Source organism: Bubalus kerabau, chromosome 2, assembly GCF_029407905.1.
Source record: "Bubalus kerabau isolate K-KA32 ecotype Philippines breed swamp buffalo chromosome 2, PCC_UOA_SB_1v2, whole genome shotgun sequence".
Taxonomy (NCBI): domain Eukaryota; kingdom Metazoa; phylum Chordata; class Mammalia; order Artiodactyla; family Bovidae; genus Bubalus; species Bubalus kerabau.
The window spans coordinates 185,007,832-185,026,528 of NC_073625.1; the positions used below are offsets into that span (position 1 = coordinate 185,007,832).

The following is an 18,697-nucleotide window of genomic DNA, read 5'->3' on the forward strand; positions in this document are numbered from 1 at the left end:
AAAATGCCTGCCAGAGAAAAAGGCCCCGTCAGTCAGGATCTGAAAAACAAAGCAAGCCACTCTCCTAAACGCCTCAAAGAATTTTTATAATGTTTAAGGGGTGACACAACCAGCCTCTCTCTGAACTCTGATTCTATCTCCAGCTACTGCTTTTGAAATATAATGAGGTTTGCTTCAGCTCGCCAGACAGAAGCAAGAGGACTGGAGAACAGAGCCCAGTGAGAGGAGGAAGAAATTCAACCACAAATGCACATTTGAGGAAAGACAGGAGTGTGTGCCTCTTATTCTTTCTCTTCTTTTAAATTATGTTTTTCTTTAGCTTCTTGCACCTGAATGATCCAATTTATTTCTCACACTATACTTCATCCTTTTCAGCTCACTGATGCTTCTCCACAAGATGTCTAGACCCTTTGGACCATCTGCAAAGTGCTCAGCTCTCTGTCCTTGGTTCTCTGAATATGTTACACCTGCCTCACTCCTGGGCTTCCCTACTGGTTCAGTCAGTAAAGAACCTGATTGAAATGCTGGAGACTGTGAATGTGATCAGACTGGTCTCCACTCTGCCTGGCCTCCTCTCTCCATCCTCCTCCAGGGGAACAAGAACCTTCCCTCCGGCTGCCTCTCCTTGTCTTCCATTCCCATTAAATGTTCTATTTTTTCTAAAGAGATAATAAGAAGGTCTGCTCATCATGGCTTTCCCAGATCCTCCTCCATCTGAAGCTGCTTTCAAGAACCCAATTTCTGCTCATTACTAATCAGTGTGATCCTGGCCCAGCAGCGTCAGAATCACCAGGGGGTTTGTTAGAAATGCAGTATCTGGGCCCCACTTCAGACCAGGCAAGTCAGAATCTGCATTTCAAAAAGGCCAACCAGTGATTCAGGCGCATTTTGAAGTTTGAGAAGCGCTGCTAGAAGCCATAAGAATTTGAAATAGTGCCAGCTGACTGTGGAGCTGAGCGGTCAAAGATGGTTTTCCTGAAGAGGAGGTGACATTTGAAAGAGGGAGAGTGGGATGGTACCAACGGGCCAGAGAGAAGCAGCTGATTGGCACAAAGGAAGGTGAGAGACCTGGGGTGCTGAGCGACACCATGCGCTGAGCACAATCAGCACTTCCTGTCCTCATCAATATGCAGCTGAGGAAAGCTGCTTCTGCAAAGCTCAGGACCAAAGATGTTGTTGAACTGAATCCTAACAACCAAAGAATGAACCACCACCGTCTTTGACCAAGACAGCTGCAGGCACCTCCCTCCTGCCTCTGCTCCTTGCTGATGGATGGGGATGGAATTGGGAGAAACTAGGCAGACACTGCGGAGGTTATGAGTTGGGACTCCATAAAATCTGTGAAATCCTCACGTTCCTCATCTGAACTGAGCCAAGATCTGGAACCCCATGTTCTGTAGGATAATATAGAGTTAATAAAATCTTAAGTGACTTTACGCTTCCCCAAGGGCCCTGATTTTTATAGGACCAACAGGACCTCATATAGTGCAGTTGCTTCACACTGATAATAATCATATCAGAAATTAAAAACAACACAAAAATGGTGATTTTGAAAGCCCATGAAGAAAAGTAAAGAAGAAGTTATCAGACAGTAAAATGTAAGATTAAACTTGAAACTGTTTTTATTTACCATATGCTAACTTCAATATGGTTAGAATAAAGTTATTTAGGCTTTATAATACAAAATATTACCACATCTGTACTTTTCAATATCCAGTCTCTGGGGGTAAAATCCCTTAGAAGCAGGGGACTCTGAGCATTCCAGGAAAAAAACCCCTCCCAACCCCCACATCTCTGAAGCCAGCTTCCCTGAGAATGGGGGTTGGGATAGAGCAGCACCTGCACCTCCACATTGTCTGCTGAGGGGCCAGTTGATAGAGACTCCTAAAGTCAGAGAAGGCTGGACCCCCATCTGCTCTAGCTTTGGGTTTTCAGAACTTAAGAGTACTCACAACCACTAAGTCATCGAGAAAGGTGACTCCTCAGAGAGCAGCAGAAAACAATGTTCCCAGGCTCTGCTTTGTCTGCAAGTGAGCTCCAGTAGGGGCTCCTGCACACACCAGATTCAGAGCCCTCTGCTGACTGAGCTACAGTAGTAGAAAGAGTGTCTGCAGGCCTAGGGATCATCCCCACAATTTCAGGGGGTCTGGCCCATCCTGCTAAAGGAAAGACTTTCCCTCAGATGCAGGAATTGCCAATGAACAAATTACCAGAATTTGAAACAGTAAACTTCTCCTAAAAAATGACTCCTTCCCAAGTTGCTTTTACCAAAAGAGCTGCAAGGTTGGTGTTGATGTTCATTATCCAAATACAACCCTAAAGAAAAATTACGTTAAGTATCAAAGCCCACATTAAAGTCAATGAAGATATGTTTAACCATTGCTGCTGCTGCTGCTAAGTTGCTTCAGTCGTGTCCGACTCTGTGCGACCCCATAGACGGCAGCCCACTAGGCTCCTCTGTCCCTGGGATTCTCCAGGCAAGAATACTGGAGTGGGTTGCCATTTCCTTCTCCAATGCATGAAAGTGAAAAGTGAAAGTGAAGTTGCCCATTCGTGCCTGACTCTTAGCGACCCCATGGACTGCAGCCTACCAGGCTACTCTGTCCATGGGATTTTCCAGGCAAGAGTACTGGAGTGGGGTTTCCATTGCCTTCTTCGATGTTTAATCATTAGGGAATGGTATTTGCTATTCAGGAGCCTGGGATGCAGAGGACATGAATCTGGGGTGTATTTCATGTGAGTCTACAACCTTATTTATTATTGGATATCTAGAGTAATTTGCCAAAGGAGTTATTAACACAATGTGTGATGATATGGATAGGAGACAGAAAATAAAGAGAGAAAAAATGAAAAATAAGACAAAAAGAACAATGGACTAGAGAGGTAAAGCATGGCTGAAATTCAAAATTAGATAGACACATATCTGTTCTGCAAAGTCATACCTTTAACTCAGCTGTTCATTCCATCCTGATGAAGTCACTGTTAAACAGTAGGCACTTGGTACAGCTGCTCTGAAAAAGTGTTGTCTCTAATTTTTGGCCTACAGTTAGCACTCTAAACAAATCTCAGTACATCCTGGAATTGGGCAAAGTTGGTCCGGATGTTTTTTTTTCCCTACCTTGTCCCCCTTTCCTACCCACTTGGCCCTACAAATCTGAAGAATCCGAGGCAAGAAAAGGTCTTTTGTAAAATTTAAAACAGAAGTGCACTCACGTGGAGCACATCCACTGTCTGCCGCTGGAAGTTCCGCGATCTCAGTTCCCGCATTCGTTTGTTGTTTTCTTCATATTTTTCTTCCACAAGCTTTCTGCATAAAGTGAACATAGGCAAAGACCAGCAATTTGCTAAGACGACATCTGTTTCATAAGAAAGTGTGATCCCTGTATCAACAGGCAGACCAGGGTGTTGGGCAGCCAGCCTGCGGTCTCTCTCTCAATGGATGAGCGTGGTGTAGCCTCAGTGGGTTCTCCTTTAAAGCATGCAGGATGCCAGCTCCTTGTTCCCCCAGGACTCAGGGTAGGAGGGCAGTGCCATCTCTGTGTGCTCTGGCCTGTGCTGACAGGGGTATGTCTCAGATGCCCGATTGAGAGCCCACCACATACCAATAACTAGGTAACAAAGCCATAGACACGGAAAATAGACCCACATTTTAAAGAATTTATGGAAAAGAATATGAGAGCCACTGTGAAGAGGACTTTTTCTTGGACATTTCCAGTTTCCTCTACAACAGGAATTGAATTTACTAGACCTGTTGTTAAACTGGAGGAAAGATTTGAGTTCTTGTGATTACTTGTGCCCTAATTTATACTTAGATTTCTTGAAAAAAATCACTGAACATCCTGTTGTCAAATTTTCTTGTCTTTAAATTGTGTGGGTACATTATAACCTTCATGACAATGAAGTCATTTTCTAGCTAACACCCATTCTTTCTTGAATCCTAGAAACAATAATCAAAACAACTCCAATGTAATTCACTCATAAAATCAAGAACAAACTTTATTTAACAAACTATTGCCTTTAATAACAAAAATATTAAATGTCACGAGGAAGATCAATGACTTTTTTGCATATTAAAGAAATTTTAACCTGAGAAATAATTTGTAATGTGCAAGTTATTAAATTGCCTTTTTAATCTGTTACTGTCAGACATTTAATTTTCCTTTCACCCTCAACCAATGACACGAACCATGGTACCCTGGAAGTAAATGCATTCCTGAGGTATTAGATCTGGGGCTATGAGTTGATGCAACTATTCAAACAATATTCATGAATATATTTTCTCAACCAAATCCACACTTAGTGGTGTACTGGATTTTACATATCTTCCAGCTTAACACTGAATAATATCACATTGGTACCTTGAAAGGGCATTGTTGGAACATTTACACCATAGAATCAGCAAACAAATTATTAATAGTAGCTACTCCTCTGGCCCCCACAGACCCAGAGACTTCATCAGCAAACTACTGCCCATGAAGCACTGTGACAGAAATCTTTTCCCATATTTATTAAAGAAAACATTTGATAAGAGGAAGTGGTCTCTCAGGTTCTTACATGGTTCATCATGATAGGCACTTTAAGTACAAGGACATCTTGGATCATTTTTCAGATACAATGTTGTTGCCATTGTTCTGTTGGGAAGTCATGTCCAACTCTTTCCAGACTGAAGTATGCCAGGCTCCCTTGTCCTTCACTGTCTCCCAGAGTTTGCCCAATTTCACATCTGCTGAGTCAGTGATGTGATCTAACCATCTCATCCTCTGCTGCCATCTTCTCTTTCTGCCTTCAATCTTTCCCAGCATCAGAGTCAGCTCTTTGCATCAGGTGGCCAAAGTATTCAAGCTTTAGCTTCAACATAAGTCTTTCCAATGAATATTCAGGGTTGATTGCCTTTAGGATTGACTAGTTTGGTCTCCTTGCAGTCAAAGGGACTCTCAAGAGTCTTCTCCAGCACCACAATGCAAGACCCTCAGTTCTTCAGTGCTCAGCCTTCGTTACGGTCCAACTCTCACGTCCATATGTGATTACTAGAAAAACCATCGCTTTGACTATATGGACCTTTGGCAACAAACTGATGTCTCTGCTTTTTAATATTCTAAGTTTGTTATAGCTTTCCTTCCAAGGAACAAACTTCTTTGAATTTCATGGCTTCAGTCACCATCTGCAGTGATTTTGAAACCCAAGAAAATAAAATCTGTCACTGCTTCCACTTTTTCCCATCTATTTGCCATGAAGTGATTGGACCAGATGCCATGATATTATTTCTTTAATGTTGAGTTTTAAGTCAGCTTTTTCACTCTCCTCTTTTCCCCTCATTAAGAGGTCAGATACATTAACAAGGTCATAAAATGGACAGATTTTATTTTCAGGCCTTTTTGTCTCTCTAGTTCTTGGTTGGGGCTTCTAAGCTTCAAAAAAAAGGCAGAGGAAGAAAGAACAAAAATCAGTCAATTGGGCTACTTACCAGCTGAAAAATCAGTCTTTGAGAAATTGGGAGTCTGGGGTTCTTTGGAAGAACCCTACCATGTGTAAACTCTGAAGACTAGTGATCTCATACAAGCAGCACTGCCCCCAGACTGCGAAGGGCTTCACTTCGCAGAACAGAGCTGCTTCCAGTCTTCTCTCTCAGTTCAGTCGCTCAGTCGTGTCCGACTTTTTGCACCCCCATGGACTGCAGCATGCCAGGCTTCCTTGTCCATCACCAACTCCCGGAGCCTCCTCAAACTCATGTCCATTGAGTTGGTGATGCCATCCAATCATCTCATCCTCTGTCATCCCCTTCTCCTCCTGCCTTCAATCTTTCCCAGCATCAGGGTCTTTTCCAAGGAGTAAGTTCTTCACATCAGGTGGTCAAAGTATTGGAGTTTCAGCATCAATCTTCAGTCTTGTCTCTACAGACAACAATTTTCTACAGATACATTCTTCTCCCTAGAGAGCAGCCAGTACTCCAGGCAGAGGGGGGTTTAGCAAACCCCTGGGGAGTATGGACAGAATAGTGAGGCCGCCTTATCACCCCTCACAGGGCTATGTAAAGAAGATATCAGCAAAAAGGAGGCTTTGTCTGGAGGTTGTCTCTGTATTTTCATTCCTAATAACCTCCCTGATAGTCAATCGTTCTTTTCACATAAGACTGAAAGCTTGATATTAATACTGTCTGACATCTAATCACCATATTTTGAGTGAATGAGTGAAAGAAAAAATTAATAAATACATAAGAATGTACATTTTAATTTTCTCTTGTGGTTTCTGCTTTTCTTTAGCACATTCTTTTAGAGCCCTGAGAGGCAGCGTTCACTAGGGGAAGGTCACTTACTTCAGCTTCCTGGCCTCCTCATCAGCTGCCTGGACCTTCCTCACCCGCATTCTCTCTCTTGGTGTCATCTTCTGCACCTCAGACAGTGCCCGCAGGGTCTGCAGGTGAATCTTTTTTTGCCTATAAGAATAAAGATTCCCACATGTAACCCATCCCAAACATGCTCAGAAAAATTAAACAAGTATTTTACAGAAGTATCATTACACTACTGAAAAGGCAAAAAGATCTCAAGACTTGCCAAGCAAAAACTAATAAACTCTGGGTAGGTAATTAGCCAAGCAGTACTGTGGTTAATTGGCAATATTTTTAAAATTAGATTTCTGTTTAAAAGCAAATTTTGTACTTTGCAAATTTCTGCTCATTTCACTGCCTATGACTGATTTTCATAGTGTAAGATAAATTAGGATCTTGACTATGAAGGAGTAAGTAACAATATGAATAGGACACAAATTTAGAATTAGACAGGGTTGGAATCCCATCTCTCCCATTCATTAGCTCTGCATCCTTAAGCAAGTTACTGAACCTTTCTGAACCTCAGTTTTCTCATCTATTAAGTGAAGTCGCTCAGTCGTGTCTGACTCTTTGCGACCCTAAGGACTGTAGCCCACCACGCTCCTCCATCCATGGGATTTTCCAGGCAAGAGTACTGGAGTGGGTTGCCATTGCCTTCTCCAGGGGATCTTCCCAACCCAGGGATCGAACCTGGATCTCCTGCATTGTAGGCAGACACTTTACCATCTGAGCCACCAACGGACTATCATGAGTATTACATGAGATAATGTATATATAGTGCCGGACACATAAAAGAATCCCAAAATGGTGCTATTAGAATGTGCATGCTCAGTTGCATTCAACTCTTTGCAACCCCATGGACTGTAGCCCGCCAGGCTCCTCTGTCCATGGGATTTTCCAGGCAAAAATACTGAAGTGGGTTGCCATTTCCTCCTCCAGGAGATCTTCCCAACCCAGGAATCGTACCTGTGTTTCCTGCAGTTTCTGCATTGGCAGGCAGATTCTTTACCACTGAGCCACCCGGGAAGCCCCAGTACTATAATAGCTAAATGTTATTGAATATGCCCTGTCTTCTAGGCTTCACACAGTAGATATTTTTTAATATTTTATTTATTTTTTAATTGGAAGAAAATTGCTTTACAATGTTGTTGGTTTCTGCCATACAGCAATGCAAATCAGTCATAATTATATAATATATAATAATTATAATATATAATTATATATTATATAATTATATATTAAATTATTAATTATAATAATATATAATATATATATAATTATGACTGATTATACATATATATCTCCTCCCTCATAAGCTTCCCTCCCTTCCCCCCATCCCACCTCTCTAAGTAATCACAGAGTGATAGACTGGGCATCCTATGTTATATAGTGGCAGCTTCCCACTAGCTGTTTATTTTACACATGATAGTGTTCTATATATGTCAGTGTGACTTTCTCAATTTGTCCCACCCTCTTTCCCTTGCTGTGTCCACAACTCCATTCCCTCTGTTTGTGTCTCCTCTCCTTCCCTGCAGATAGGTTCATCAATACAATTTTTCCAGATTCCATATATATGTGCTAATATACAATATTTGTTTTTCTCTTTCTGACTTACTTCACTCTACATAACAAGTTCTAGGTTCATCCACCTCACTAGAATGGACTCAAATTCCTTCTTTTTATGGCTGAGTAATATATATATGTACCACATCTTCTTTATCCATTCATCTGTCAGTAGACATCTAACTTGCTTCCATGTCCTGGCTATTGTAAATAGTGCTGCAATGAACACTGTGGTACATGTATCTTTTTGAATTGTGGTTTTCTCAGGGTATATGCTCAGTAGTGCGGCTGCTGCATCACATGGTAGATTTAGTCCTGTTTTTTGTTTTTTTTTAAAGAACCTTCACACTGTTCTCCATAATGGCTGTAGCAGTTTACATTCCTTCCAACAGTGTAAGAGGGTTCCCTTTTCTCCACAAACTTCCCAGCATTTGTTGTTTGTAGGTATTTGATGATGGCCATTCTGGTTGGTGTGAGGTGATACTTCATTGTGATTTTGATTTGCATTTCTCTAATAATGAGTGATGTTGAGCATCTTTTCATGTGTTTATTGGCCATCTTTATGTCTTCTTTGGAAAAAATCTGTTTAGGTCTTCTACTCATTTTTTTATTGTGTTGTTTGTTTTTCTGATTTTGAGCTGTATGAACTACTTATACTTTTTGGAAATTAATTCTTTGTCAGCTGTTTCATTTGCAATTACTTTCTCCCCTTCTGAGGGTTGTCTTTTCATCTTGTTTATTGTTTCCTTTGCCATGCAAAATCTTTTAAGTCTAATTGGGTTCCACTTGCTTATTTTTGTTTTTATTTTCATTACTCTAGGAGGTGAGTGAGAGATCTTGCTGCAATTTATGTCAAAGAGTGTTTCGACACAATGGTTTCTTTTAAGAGCCTATGTTTCTTCTTAGAACCTATGTTTTCTAATACACTATGCTTCTTTTAAGAGCCTATGTTTTCTTCTAAGAGCTTTATAGTTTCTGGGCTTACATTTAAGTCTTTAATCCATTTTGAGTTTATTTTTGTGTATTATGTTAGGAAGTATTCTAATTTATGTGTAGCTATCCAGTTTTCCCAACACCATTTTTTGACGAGGCTGTCTTTTCTCCATTGTATATTCTTGCCTTCTTTGTCAAGGATAACGAGTCCATATGTGTGAGGCTTTATCTCTGCAATTTCTATCTTGTTCCATTGTTTTTCATTTCTGTTTTTGTGCCAGTACCATACTGTACTGATGACTGTGGCTTTGCAGTATAGTCTGAAGTCAGGAAGGTTGACTCCTCTAGCTCCATTTTTCTTTCTCAAGAATTGCTTTGGCTATTTGGAGTCTTTTCTGTTCCCATACAAACTATAACATTTTTTTATTCTATATCTGTGGAAAATGCCCTTGGTAATTTGATAGAAATTGCATTGAATCTGTAGATGGCTTTGGGTACTATAGTTATTTTCACAATATTGATTCTTCCAATCCAAGAACATCGTGTATCTCTCCATTGCATCATCATTGATTTTGTTCATCAGTGTCTTACAATTTTCTGCAAACAGGTCTTATGTCTCTACAGGTAGGCTTATTCCTAGGCATTCTACTTGAATGCAAGGGATTTCTTTGTATTAATTTTGTACCCTGCAACTTTACTAAATTCACTGACTAGCTCTACTAATTTTCTGGTGGCATCTTTAGGATTTTCTATGTATAGCATCATGTCATCTGCAAACAGTGAGAGTTTTATTTCTTCTTTTCCAATCTGGATTCTTTTATTTCTTTTTCTTCTCTGATTGCTGTGGCTAGGACTTCCAAAACTATATTGAAAAACAGTAAGAAGCGTGGCATCCATGTCTTTTTCCTGATCTAGAGGAAATGCTTTCAATTTTTCACCATTGAGAATAACGTTTGGTGTGGGTTTGATGTATATGGCCCTTATTATGCTGAAGTAAGTTCCTTCTATGCCAATTTTCTGGAGAGTTTTCTTTTCTTTATCATTAAGATGTGTTGAATTTTGTCTAAAGCTTTCTCAGCATCTATTGAGATGATCATATGGTTTTTATCTTTCAATTTGTTAATATGGTCTATCACATTGATTGATTTGTGTGTATTGAATCCTTGCATCTCTGAGATAAAACCCACTTGATCATGGTGTATGAATACTTTTAAAGTGTTGTTGGATTCTGTTTGCTAGAACTTGGTTGAGGATTTTGCATCTATGTTCATCAGAGATTTTGGCTGGTGATTTCCTTTTTTTTGTGACATCTATGTCTGATTTTGGTATCAGGGTGATGGTGGCCTTGTAGAATGAGTTTGGGAGTTTTCCTCCCTCAGCAATTTTTTGAAAGAGTTTGAGCAGGATATGTGTTAGCTCTTCTCTAAACATTTGATAAAATTTGCCTTCAAGCCATCTGGCCCAGGAATTTTGTTTGTTAGAAGATTTTTAATCAGAGTTTCAATTTCAGTGCTTATGATTGGTCTGTTCATATTTTCTATTTCTTCTTGGTTCAGTCTTGGAAGGTTATACTTCTCTCAGAATTTGTCCATTTCTTCCAGGATGTCCATTTTATTGGCATATAGTTGCTCATAGTAGGCTCTTAGGATCCTTTGTGTTTCTGTGTTTTCCTTTGTAAATTCTTTTTCATTTCTTATTTTATTGATTTGAGTCTTCTCCCCCTTTTACTGGTGATTCTGGCTAACGGTTTGTCAATTTTGTTTATCTTTGGAATGAACCAGCTTTTAGTTTTATCAATCTTTGCTATTATTTTCTTCATTCCTTTTTCATTTATTTCTGCTCTTGTTGTTGTTGTTCACAGTCATGTCTGACTCTTTGTGACCCCAGGGACTGCAGCATGCCAGGATTCCCTGTCCTTCACTGTCTCCCAAAGTTTGCTCAAACTCATGTCCATTGAGTCCAAGATGCCTGCTTCTCCTCCTGCCCTCTATCTTTCCCTGCCCTTAATATGTCTGCTCTGATCTTTATGATTTTTTTCCCCTCTACTAAATTTGGGGTTTTTCTGTTCTTCTTTTTCTTGTTGCTTTAGGTATAAGGCCAGGTTATTTGATGTTTTTCTTGTTTTCTGACATAGGCTTGTATTGCTACAAACCTCCCTCTTAGCACTGCTTTTACTGCATCCCATAAGTTTTGAGTTGCTCTGTTCTTATTGTCGTTTGTTTCTAGATATCTTTAAAATTTCCTCTTTGATTTCTTCAGTGACCTCTTGGTCATTTAGAAGTGCACTGTTTAGCCTCCATGTGTTTGTGTTTTTTACATTTCACCCCCTGTAATTGATATGTAATCTTATAGCATTGTGGTTAGAAAAAATGCCTGATATTGTATTAGTTTTCTTAAATTTACCAAGGCTTGATTTGTGACCCAAGAAATAATTTACCCCAGAGAATGTTCCAGATAAAAAACATATTCTACTGCTTTTGGATGGAATGTCCTGTATCAGTTAGGTCTACTGGTCCAATGTGTTATTTAAGGCTTGTGTTTCCTTATTAATTTTCTGTTTTGATAATCTGTCCATTGGCGTTAGTGGAGTGTTAAAGTCCCCCACTATTATTGTGTTACTGATTATTCCTTCTTTTATAATTGCTACCATTTGCCTTATGTATTGATGTGCTCCTATGTTGGGTGCATATATATTTATAATTGTTATAATTTCTTTTTGGATTGATCTCTTGATCCCTTTATTATTATGTAGTGTCCTTCTTTGTCTCTTCTTTGTCTCTTTCTTTTGATTTCCATTTGCATGGAATATCTTTTTCCAGCCCCTCACTTTCAGTGATGTATATGTCCCTAGGTTTGAAATTGTCTCTTGTAGACAGCATATATAGGGGTCTTGTTTTTGTATACATTCAGCCAGTCTGTGTCATTTGGTTGGAGCATTTAATCCATTTACAATGTAAGTGAATTAATTATTGATATATATGATCTATTACCATTTACTGTATTGTTTTGAGGGTTTTGTTTTTTTTTTTTTTTCTTGGTAGGCCTTTTCTTTCTCTTGTGTTTCCCATCAAGAGAATTTCCTTTAGCATTTGTTGTAAAGCTGGTTTGGTGGTGCTGAATTCTCTTAACTTTTGCTTATCTGTAAAGCTTTTGATTTCTCCATCAAATCTAAATGAGACTCTTGTTATGTAGAGAAATATTGGCTGAAGGTTTTTTCCTTTCATCACTTTAAGTATATCCTGCCACTCCCTTCTGGCCTGTAGAGTTTCGGCTTAAAGATCAGCTGTTACCCTTAAGGGGATTCCCTTGTATGTCATTTGTTGCTTTTCTCTTGCTGTTTTTTAATATTTATTTGTGTTTAATTTTTGTTATTTTGATTAATATGTGTCTTGGCATGTTTCTCTTTGGGCTTATCCTTTATGGGACTCTGTGAGCTTCTTGTACTTGGGTGGCTATTTCCTTTCCCATGTTAGGGAAATTTTCAACCATGATCTGCTCAAATATTTTCTCATACCCTTTCTTTAATCTTCCTCTTCTGGGACCCCTTAATTCGAATGTTGGCACACTTAATGTTTTCCCAGAGGTCTCTGAGACTGTCCTCATTTTTTTCATTCTTTTTTCTTTATTCTACTCTGCTTCAGTTATTTCCACCATTCTTTCAGTTCACTTATCCACTCTTCTGCCTCAGTTATTCTGCTATTGGTTCCCTCTAGAATTTTTTATTTCAGTCATTATGGTGCTCATCGTTGATTGTCAGGCCACTGCCCACACTTTTCTGGGAGCCTGTGCAGTCTGGCATTGCCAAGGAACCCACGAACTGGGGCCAGTTCCCCTGGAAGAACGCATGACCTGCCTCAGGCTGTAGCAAATCCCCTCAGGCCTCTGCCACTACAGGCACTCCCCACACATCCCAGCTGTGTCTGCTGTACCTCTCCTATTCCCCAGCCTGATTGAGCAAGGGAGCCCTGAGCTTTATTTCTCCTTTGTTTCTTATAGGTCCCCATGTCTTCTCAGTCCGTGCCGCCATTTTAGTTCTGGGATTTGGGATCACCTTTACTGCCGTTGCTCTGAGTCCTTTTCTGGGCAGACAGCCTATTTCCTCTTCATTTGTTTGGCCTTTTTCATTTTTAGCATCCTCCCTCATCTGCCGCATATTTCTCTTTTAATTTTGTTTAGTTCACTGTATTTGAAGTCTTCTTTCCTCAGGCTGCAAGGCTGTTGTTCCTCTTACTTCCGCCTCCACTGGGTGGGGGCAGACCAGTACCTTGCGAAGGTCTCTTGTTGGCGGGGGGACTGGTGCCTGTGTTCTGGTAGGTGGAGCTGGATCCTGTCTCTCTGAAGGGTAATTCCATGTCCAGTGGCATGTTTTGGGGAGTCTGTGAGCTCAGTATGCCTTTGGGCAGCCTGTCTGTGAACGGGTAGTGTTGTGCTCTTGTTTTGCTAGTTGTATGGTGTGATCATCTGGCACTGGAGCTTGCTGGTCTTTGTGTGGGGTCAGGTCTTAGCATTGAGATGGACAGCTTTGGGAGAGCTCTTATTGATTAATATTCCATGGGGTCAGGAGTTTGCTGTTGTCCAATGTTCCAGACTCAGTCTTCCACCTTGGAAATTCAGGGTCAAACCCTGGCTGGAGCACAAAGACTCCACAAGCCACATAGCACAGAAGAGAAAAAGAAAGAAAGAAATAGAATAAATATCAAGCAAACATACAAACAAACAAAAAGAATGGATGGACAAAACCCCATGACAAATGGTAAAAGCAACACTAAACATACAGGAACACACAATGGAACTCACACAAAGAAAAAAGAAGAAAGAATAAAAAGAGGAACCAACAAAGAAGAGGCAATCAAACCAATAAACAAACATACAAATGAAAACAAACACTAAAAACTAGAGTAGCAAAAATACAAAACCAAAAACACGGGGGAAAAATACAATATAATGAAAAACTACTGTAGAAAAAGGGAAAAATACAATAAAATAATTTTTTTTAAAAAGCATTAAAAAAGGAAAAAGTAAGTAAAAACAAAAAATTAAAGCACTAATAGAAAAAAAGAACAATAACAGAATGAAATGAAAAAATAAAAAAGACAGAGAGAGTGGTAGTAAGAAGAATATTTTCCTATGGCCTTACCTGTCCTTGCCACATAGTGAGCTCCAGCCAATCTACCTACTCAGAAAGTCCTCTAATATTTCTAGGAAGGTCTCTGGACCTGCTGGCACTGTGGAGTCAGCTCAGACTCGGATCTGGTCTTACTCCAGCTTGTACTTGCTTCCAAAGTCCACAACTGCCCCCAAAGTCCACAATTGCCACCAAAGACCACAGCCTCAAGCTAATTGCGGGGATTTAACCTGCTGCACCCGAAGCTACAGAGGTGAATTCCCTTCCTCTTCTTTGGTCACACAGCTCCTCGTGTTCAGCATTGGTTTTGGCCCCACCTCTGTTTGTAGGCCACATTCCATTGTTTGTTCCCAGCCCAGACAGTGAAAGTCGCTCAGTCATGTCCAACTCTTTGTGACCCCATAGACTGTACAGTCCATGCAATTCTCAAGGCCAGAATACTGGAGTGAGTAGCCCGCTCCCTTCTCCATCGGATTTTCCCAACCCAGGGGTCAAACCCATGTCTCTCTCATTGCAGGCAGATTCTTTACCAGCTGAGCCACCAGGGAAGCAAATGCAGCAGCTGCATAAGGCTCATTGCTCAGTCGGGCTGGGGAGCAGGAGAGGTACAGCAGACACAGCTGGGATATGTGAGGAGTGTCTGTGGTAGCAGAGGCCTGCAGGGATTTGCTACAGCCTGAGGCAAGTAATATGCTTTCCCACGGAAGTTGGCCCCAGCTTGTGGGTCCCTCGGCAGTGCCCGACTACACAGGCTCCCAGTAAGGTATGGGCAGTAACCTGCCTTCTCACAGCTTGATGGTAGTTGCAGCAGCCTTCACACCCACTCCTGGGGTCACAGATTGCAGCAGTGGCCCATCATGCCTCTGGCACTTATAAAGGTGGTGTCCTGCCATCTGCAAGCGTTCAGAGTTAGAAAGTCCCTTGTCTCTCTGGCTGGCCCAGGCTTTCCCCTGGGCTCCCTCAACTGTGGGCAGAGGAGCCTGGTAGGCTGCAGTCCACAGGGTTGCTAAGAGTTGGACACGATTGAGTGACTTGACTTTCACTTTTCACTTTTATGCATTGGAGAAGGAAATGGCAACACACTCCAGTTTTCTTGCCTGGAGAATCCCAGGGACGGGGAAGCCTGGTGGGCTGCTGTCTATGGGGTCGCACAGAGTCGGACACGACTGAAGCGACTTAGCAGCAGCAGCAGTCTATCTTCATGGCAGTTAAACCTGTCCTCTTCCTGGGGCCTGACTTCCAAAGACAGCCTCAGCACCCAGCCCCGACTCACCATGGCAGGCATGCAAACAAGCATCTCAGGCTGGGAAGTGCTGGTCGGCACTGATCCCTGTGCTGAATTCTCTCTGCTTTGCCTTCTGCTCACCTGTTGCTGTGCTCCCCTCTGAGGTTCTGAAGCTGCCCCCATTTCCCTCCATGAGGGGGTTTCCAAGTGTGTGGAAACTTTTCCTCCTTTATAGATCCCTCCCTGAAGCACAGGTGCTGTCCTGATCCCCTGTCCTGATCCTTTTTTTTTTTTTTTTTTTCTGATTTGTTTTGCCCTACCCTGTTACATGGAGATTACCTTAGAGGTCTTCTGCCAGTGTTCAGTAGATGCTCTGTAGGAGCTGTTCCACATACAGACGTATTTTTTATTTATTTATGGGGAGGAAGATGATCTCCACGTCTCACTCCTCTGCCATCTTGAAAGCCCCCCCTCCCCAGCAGGTATTTTCATGGCATAGTGATTAATTGCGTGGTTAAGAGCATTCACTGGGTTCATATCCTAGCTCTCAAAGTGAAAGTGAAAGTCACTCAGTCGTGTCTGATTCTTTGCAGCCCCATGGAATATACAGTCCATGGAATTCTCCAGGCTAGAATACTGGAGTGGGTAGCCTTTCCCTTCTCCAGAGGATCTTCCCAACCCAGGGATAGAACCCAGGTCTCCCGCATTGCAGGTGGATTCTTTACCATCTGAGCCACCAGGGAAGCCCAAGAACACTGGAGTGGGTAGCCTATCCCTTCTCCAGCAGATCTTCCCAACCCAGGAATTGAACCAGGGTTTCCTGCATTAGGCTACATGCTATATGCCTTTAGACAAGTTACTTAAGCTCTCTATGATCATTTAAATAATACTAATAATAGTACCTATTTTATACAGTCACTTTGAGGTTAAATGAGCTAATTCAGGCAAAGAGCTTATAACAGAGCAAAGCATATGGTCATTACCTCTGAAAATGTTAGCCAATATTATTCAAGAGCCTCTTTCTTCAGTTAAAGTAATGTGCATATGTTAAATGTACTGAAAGGTCTGCAGCCACATTCTTAATGGCATTTGGCTTGATTATAGCCCAATAGTGGAATGCCTTTTGCACTCAACTCCCTCCTGAAGAAACACTATGAGGAAATTTTAATGATTGCTAGGCAGTTCTCATTCTTCTGGAATATAGTTTGGACCAGAACCTCCAGGGGCCATGCAGTTTTCAGGAATACATATGCCCTTAGTCTTTGTAAGACCAAAAAGAACCCTCAAAACAGAGTCATATATCTTGAAAATAACAGTGACAATTTGAAATCAATATCTCATAATGTGAAAGACCACCCAAAGAATTGAATCCGAGCACACTAAATTGTAAGCACAGTCAGGCAAACTGTTCCACAATTACAGTGCAAATTGATAGCTCAAATAAGTCCATTATTTTAAAAATAAGGTATCTACTATTGGCACGTATCCTGTTAACAAAATAAAATGAGAAGTTTCAAGCACTCTTGAAAAATTAGGTAGTAACCCAAGAAAACTAGGTTACAGGAGCATGCCTAAAGATATATCTCTTAAGGTACAGGGTATTTTAACTGGAAACCATGCATTAAAAAATGACTGAATACCTTTGATGGACCAGTTCCCTCAGTTTGAATGTGGATATGGAAGACAAACACAGCACAGTTGAGAAACCACTGGACTGGGAGATAGAGAAGCAAATTTGTGTAATTTGGCCTTGAAGATCAAGCTGTTAATGGCTAAAGTTCTTACTTCACAGCCTTACACAGCTCTGGGAGGGACTGTCACTCTCATTGGGTCCTCACAAAATTAAATACAGTTCCGTTAGCAAAATTATAGATTTGGTCTTCTCAGTGGTGCCCTCTGGAGTTGTGCAGTAACAGCCTGCACAGCTGCACATGGCTATTCTGACATAAAATAGTATTCTAGGCTCTTGTAAGTTATGGCATAGGAACTCTGAATCAGGCAGGAGAGAAAATATGAAACACACATTCTCTAGTTCTTATGTACATCTCAAGAAAGTAAATTCTGGCCTATTTTCAATCGTCCCAAGACTCCACAATGTCGACTTTTCAATAGATACTCTGCCAGTTCCTGTTAAACAAACAATATGTGATAGCCATTTATGCTTAATCTGAATGTTCATAAGCATAAATGTCACTAAATGCTTGAAAGATAAATTTCTTTATATACTTACAGTGCAACTGCAGAGCTACCCTGCAGATCTGTAAGCTTTGTAGCTTTGTAGAGGTTTAAACTTTTATGGTTTGTAGAGGTTTGTAGAGGTTTAACCTTTTATGGTTTCAATTTGCTACTACCTGGGGCAAAGGGATTTGAAACATCAAGTTACTGAAGCTCCTTAATTTCTTGGCAAGACTTAAGTGAATTCTAGGATACTCCATGCAGTCAGCTTATCGCTAATAGATTTTTTAAGATAAATGCATTTAACATTTATACTCAATGGGCTTTTTTTAAATAAAGCAATTACTTACACAGCATTAATTATATAAGCTGCCTCCTCCTGACTATTCAAATTCTTGTCTTCCAGGGCCATTTCTGAATATCGACACATCAGGTCCTGAAAAAAGAACAGCCATAACATGCCTTAAAGAATCCTCTTCAGGGATGAAGAGGCATAAAATGACCAGGGGCCTTTTCTGATGTGTGATACTATTGACCGTGTCTGGGGCTTGAAATCAAACCCACCAGTAACATTTTTCCTTCTGTAAAGGGTTTAAAACATTACACAGCAGCTCCTGTGGGGTCAGGCCCCTGCCCACCTCTCTAACCTCATATTGCTCTGCCTGCTCTCTCACTTCCAGTCACAAAGACACAGATAGGCCTTTTCTCAGCTCCAAGAACACAGCTTTCTCCCACCTCAGGGCTGTTAGTGGACAATGTCTTCACTCCCAGTGAAACCAAGCAGAAACTTATGGGGCTCCTGGGCAAGAAAGTCTGTGTCACCTGTTTCTCTCATTTACAGGGAACAGACTCAGCCTCCATGACCTTCCCTGATTCCAAAGGGCAGGTTCAAATAGCTGTTGATTAGGGAAGGGAGGGGATGCAGAGACAAGGGAGGAGTAGGCAAAACACAACAGTGCAGCCTTGGGGCGGAGCCCTGGTTCCCCCTCGAGGGATGCGTATAACAGTATCTCTGAGTTCTTCTGCAGAACTAAAACCCTGAATACATGGAAGATGTTAACTACTTGAGGAAGCATTCCTCATTCCACAGAGGTCACAGTTGGATAATCTCAGGGTCCACAGAAGCTCATCAGGAGATCACTTGAGCCCTGCACACACCCTGACCCTTATCAGTAACCCCAGCCTTGAGCCATTGCAAAAAAGTGAAAAGTGAAAGTGAAGTCGCTCAGTCTGACTCTTTGTGACCCCATGGCCTGTAGCCTACCAGGCTCCTCTAACCATGGGATTTTCCAGGCAAGAATACTGGAGTGGGTTGCTATTTCCTTCTCCAGGAAATCTTCCCAACCCAGGA

At 41.2% G+C, this 18,697-nt stretch overlaps 1 protein-coding gene across 1 annotated transcript in view; it reads right to left on the minus strand.

Moving 5' to 3' along the window:
* The window catches only part of NEK11 (NIMA related kinase 11), a 265,196-nt gene that overhangs the window by 135,235 nt on the left and 111,264 nt on the right, over window positions 1-18,697 (minus strand). Inside the window, exons 10-12 of the mRNA XM_055569707.1 lie at window positions 17,697-17,782; window positions 6,314-6,433; window positions 3,214-3,307 (exon numbers count right to left, since the gene is read on the minus strand). Of these exons, the coding sequence (XP_055425682.1) occupies window positions 3,214-3,307; window positions 6,314-6,433; window positions 17,697-17,782 (300 nt within the window). The remainder of the gene's footprint in view (window positions 1-3,213; window positions 3,308-6,313; window positions 6,434-17,696; window positions 17,783-18,697) is intronic.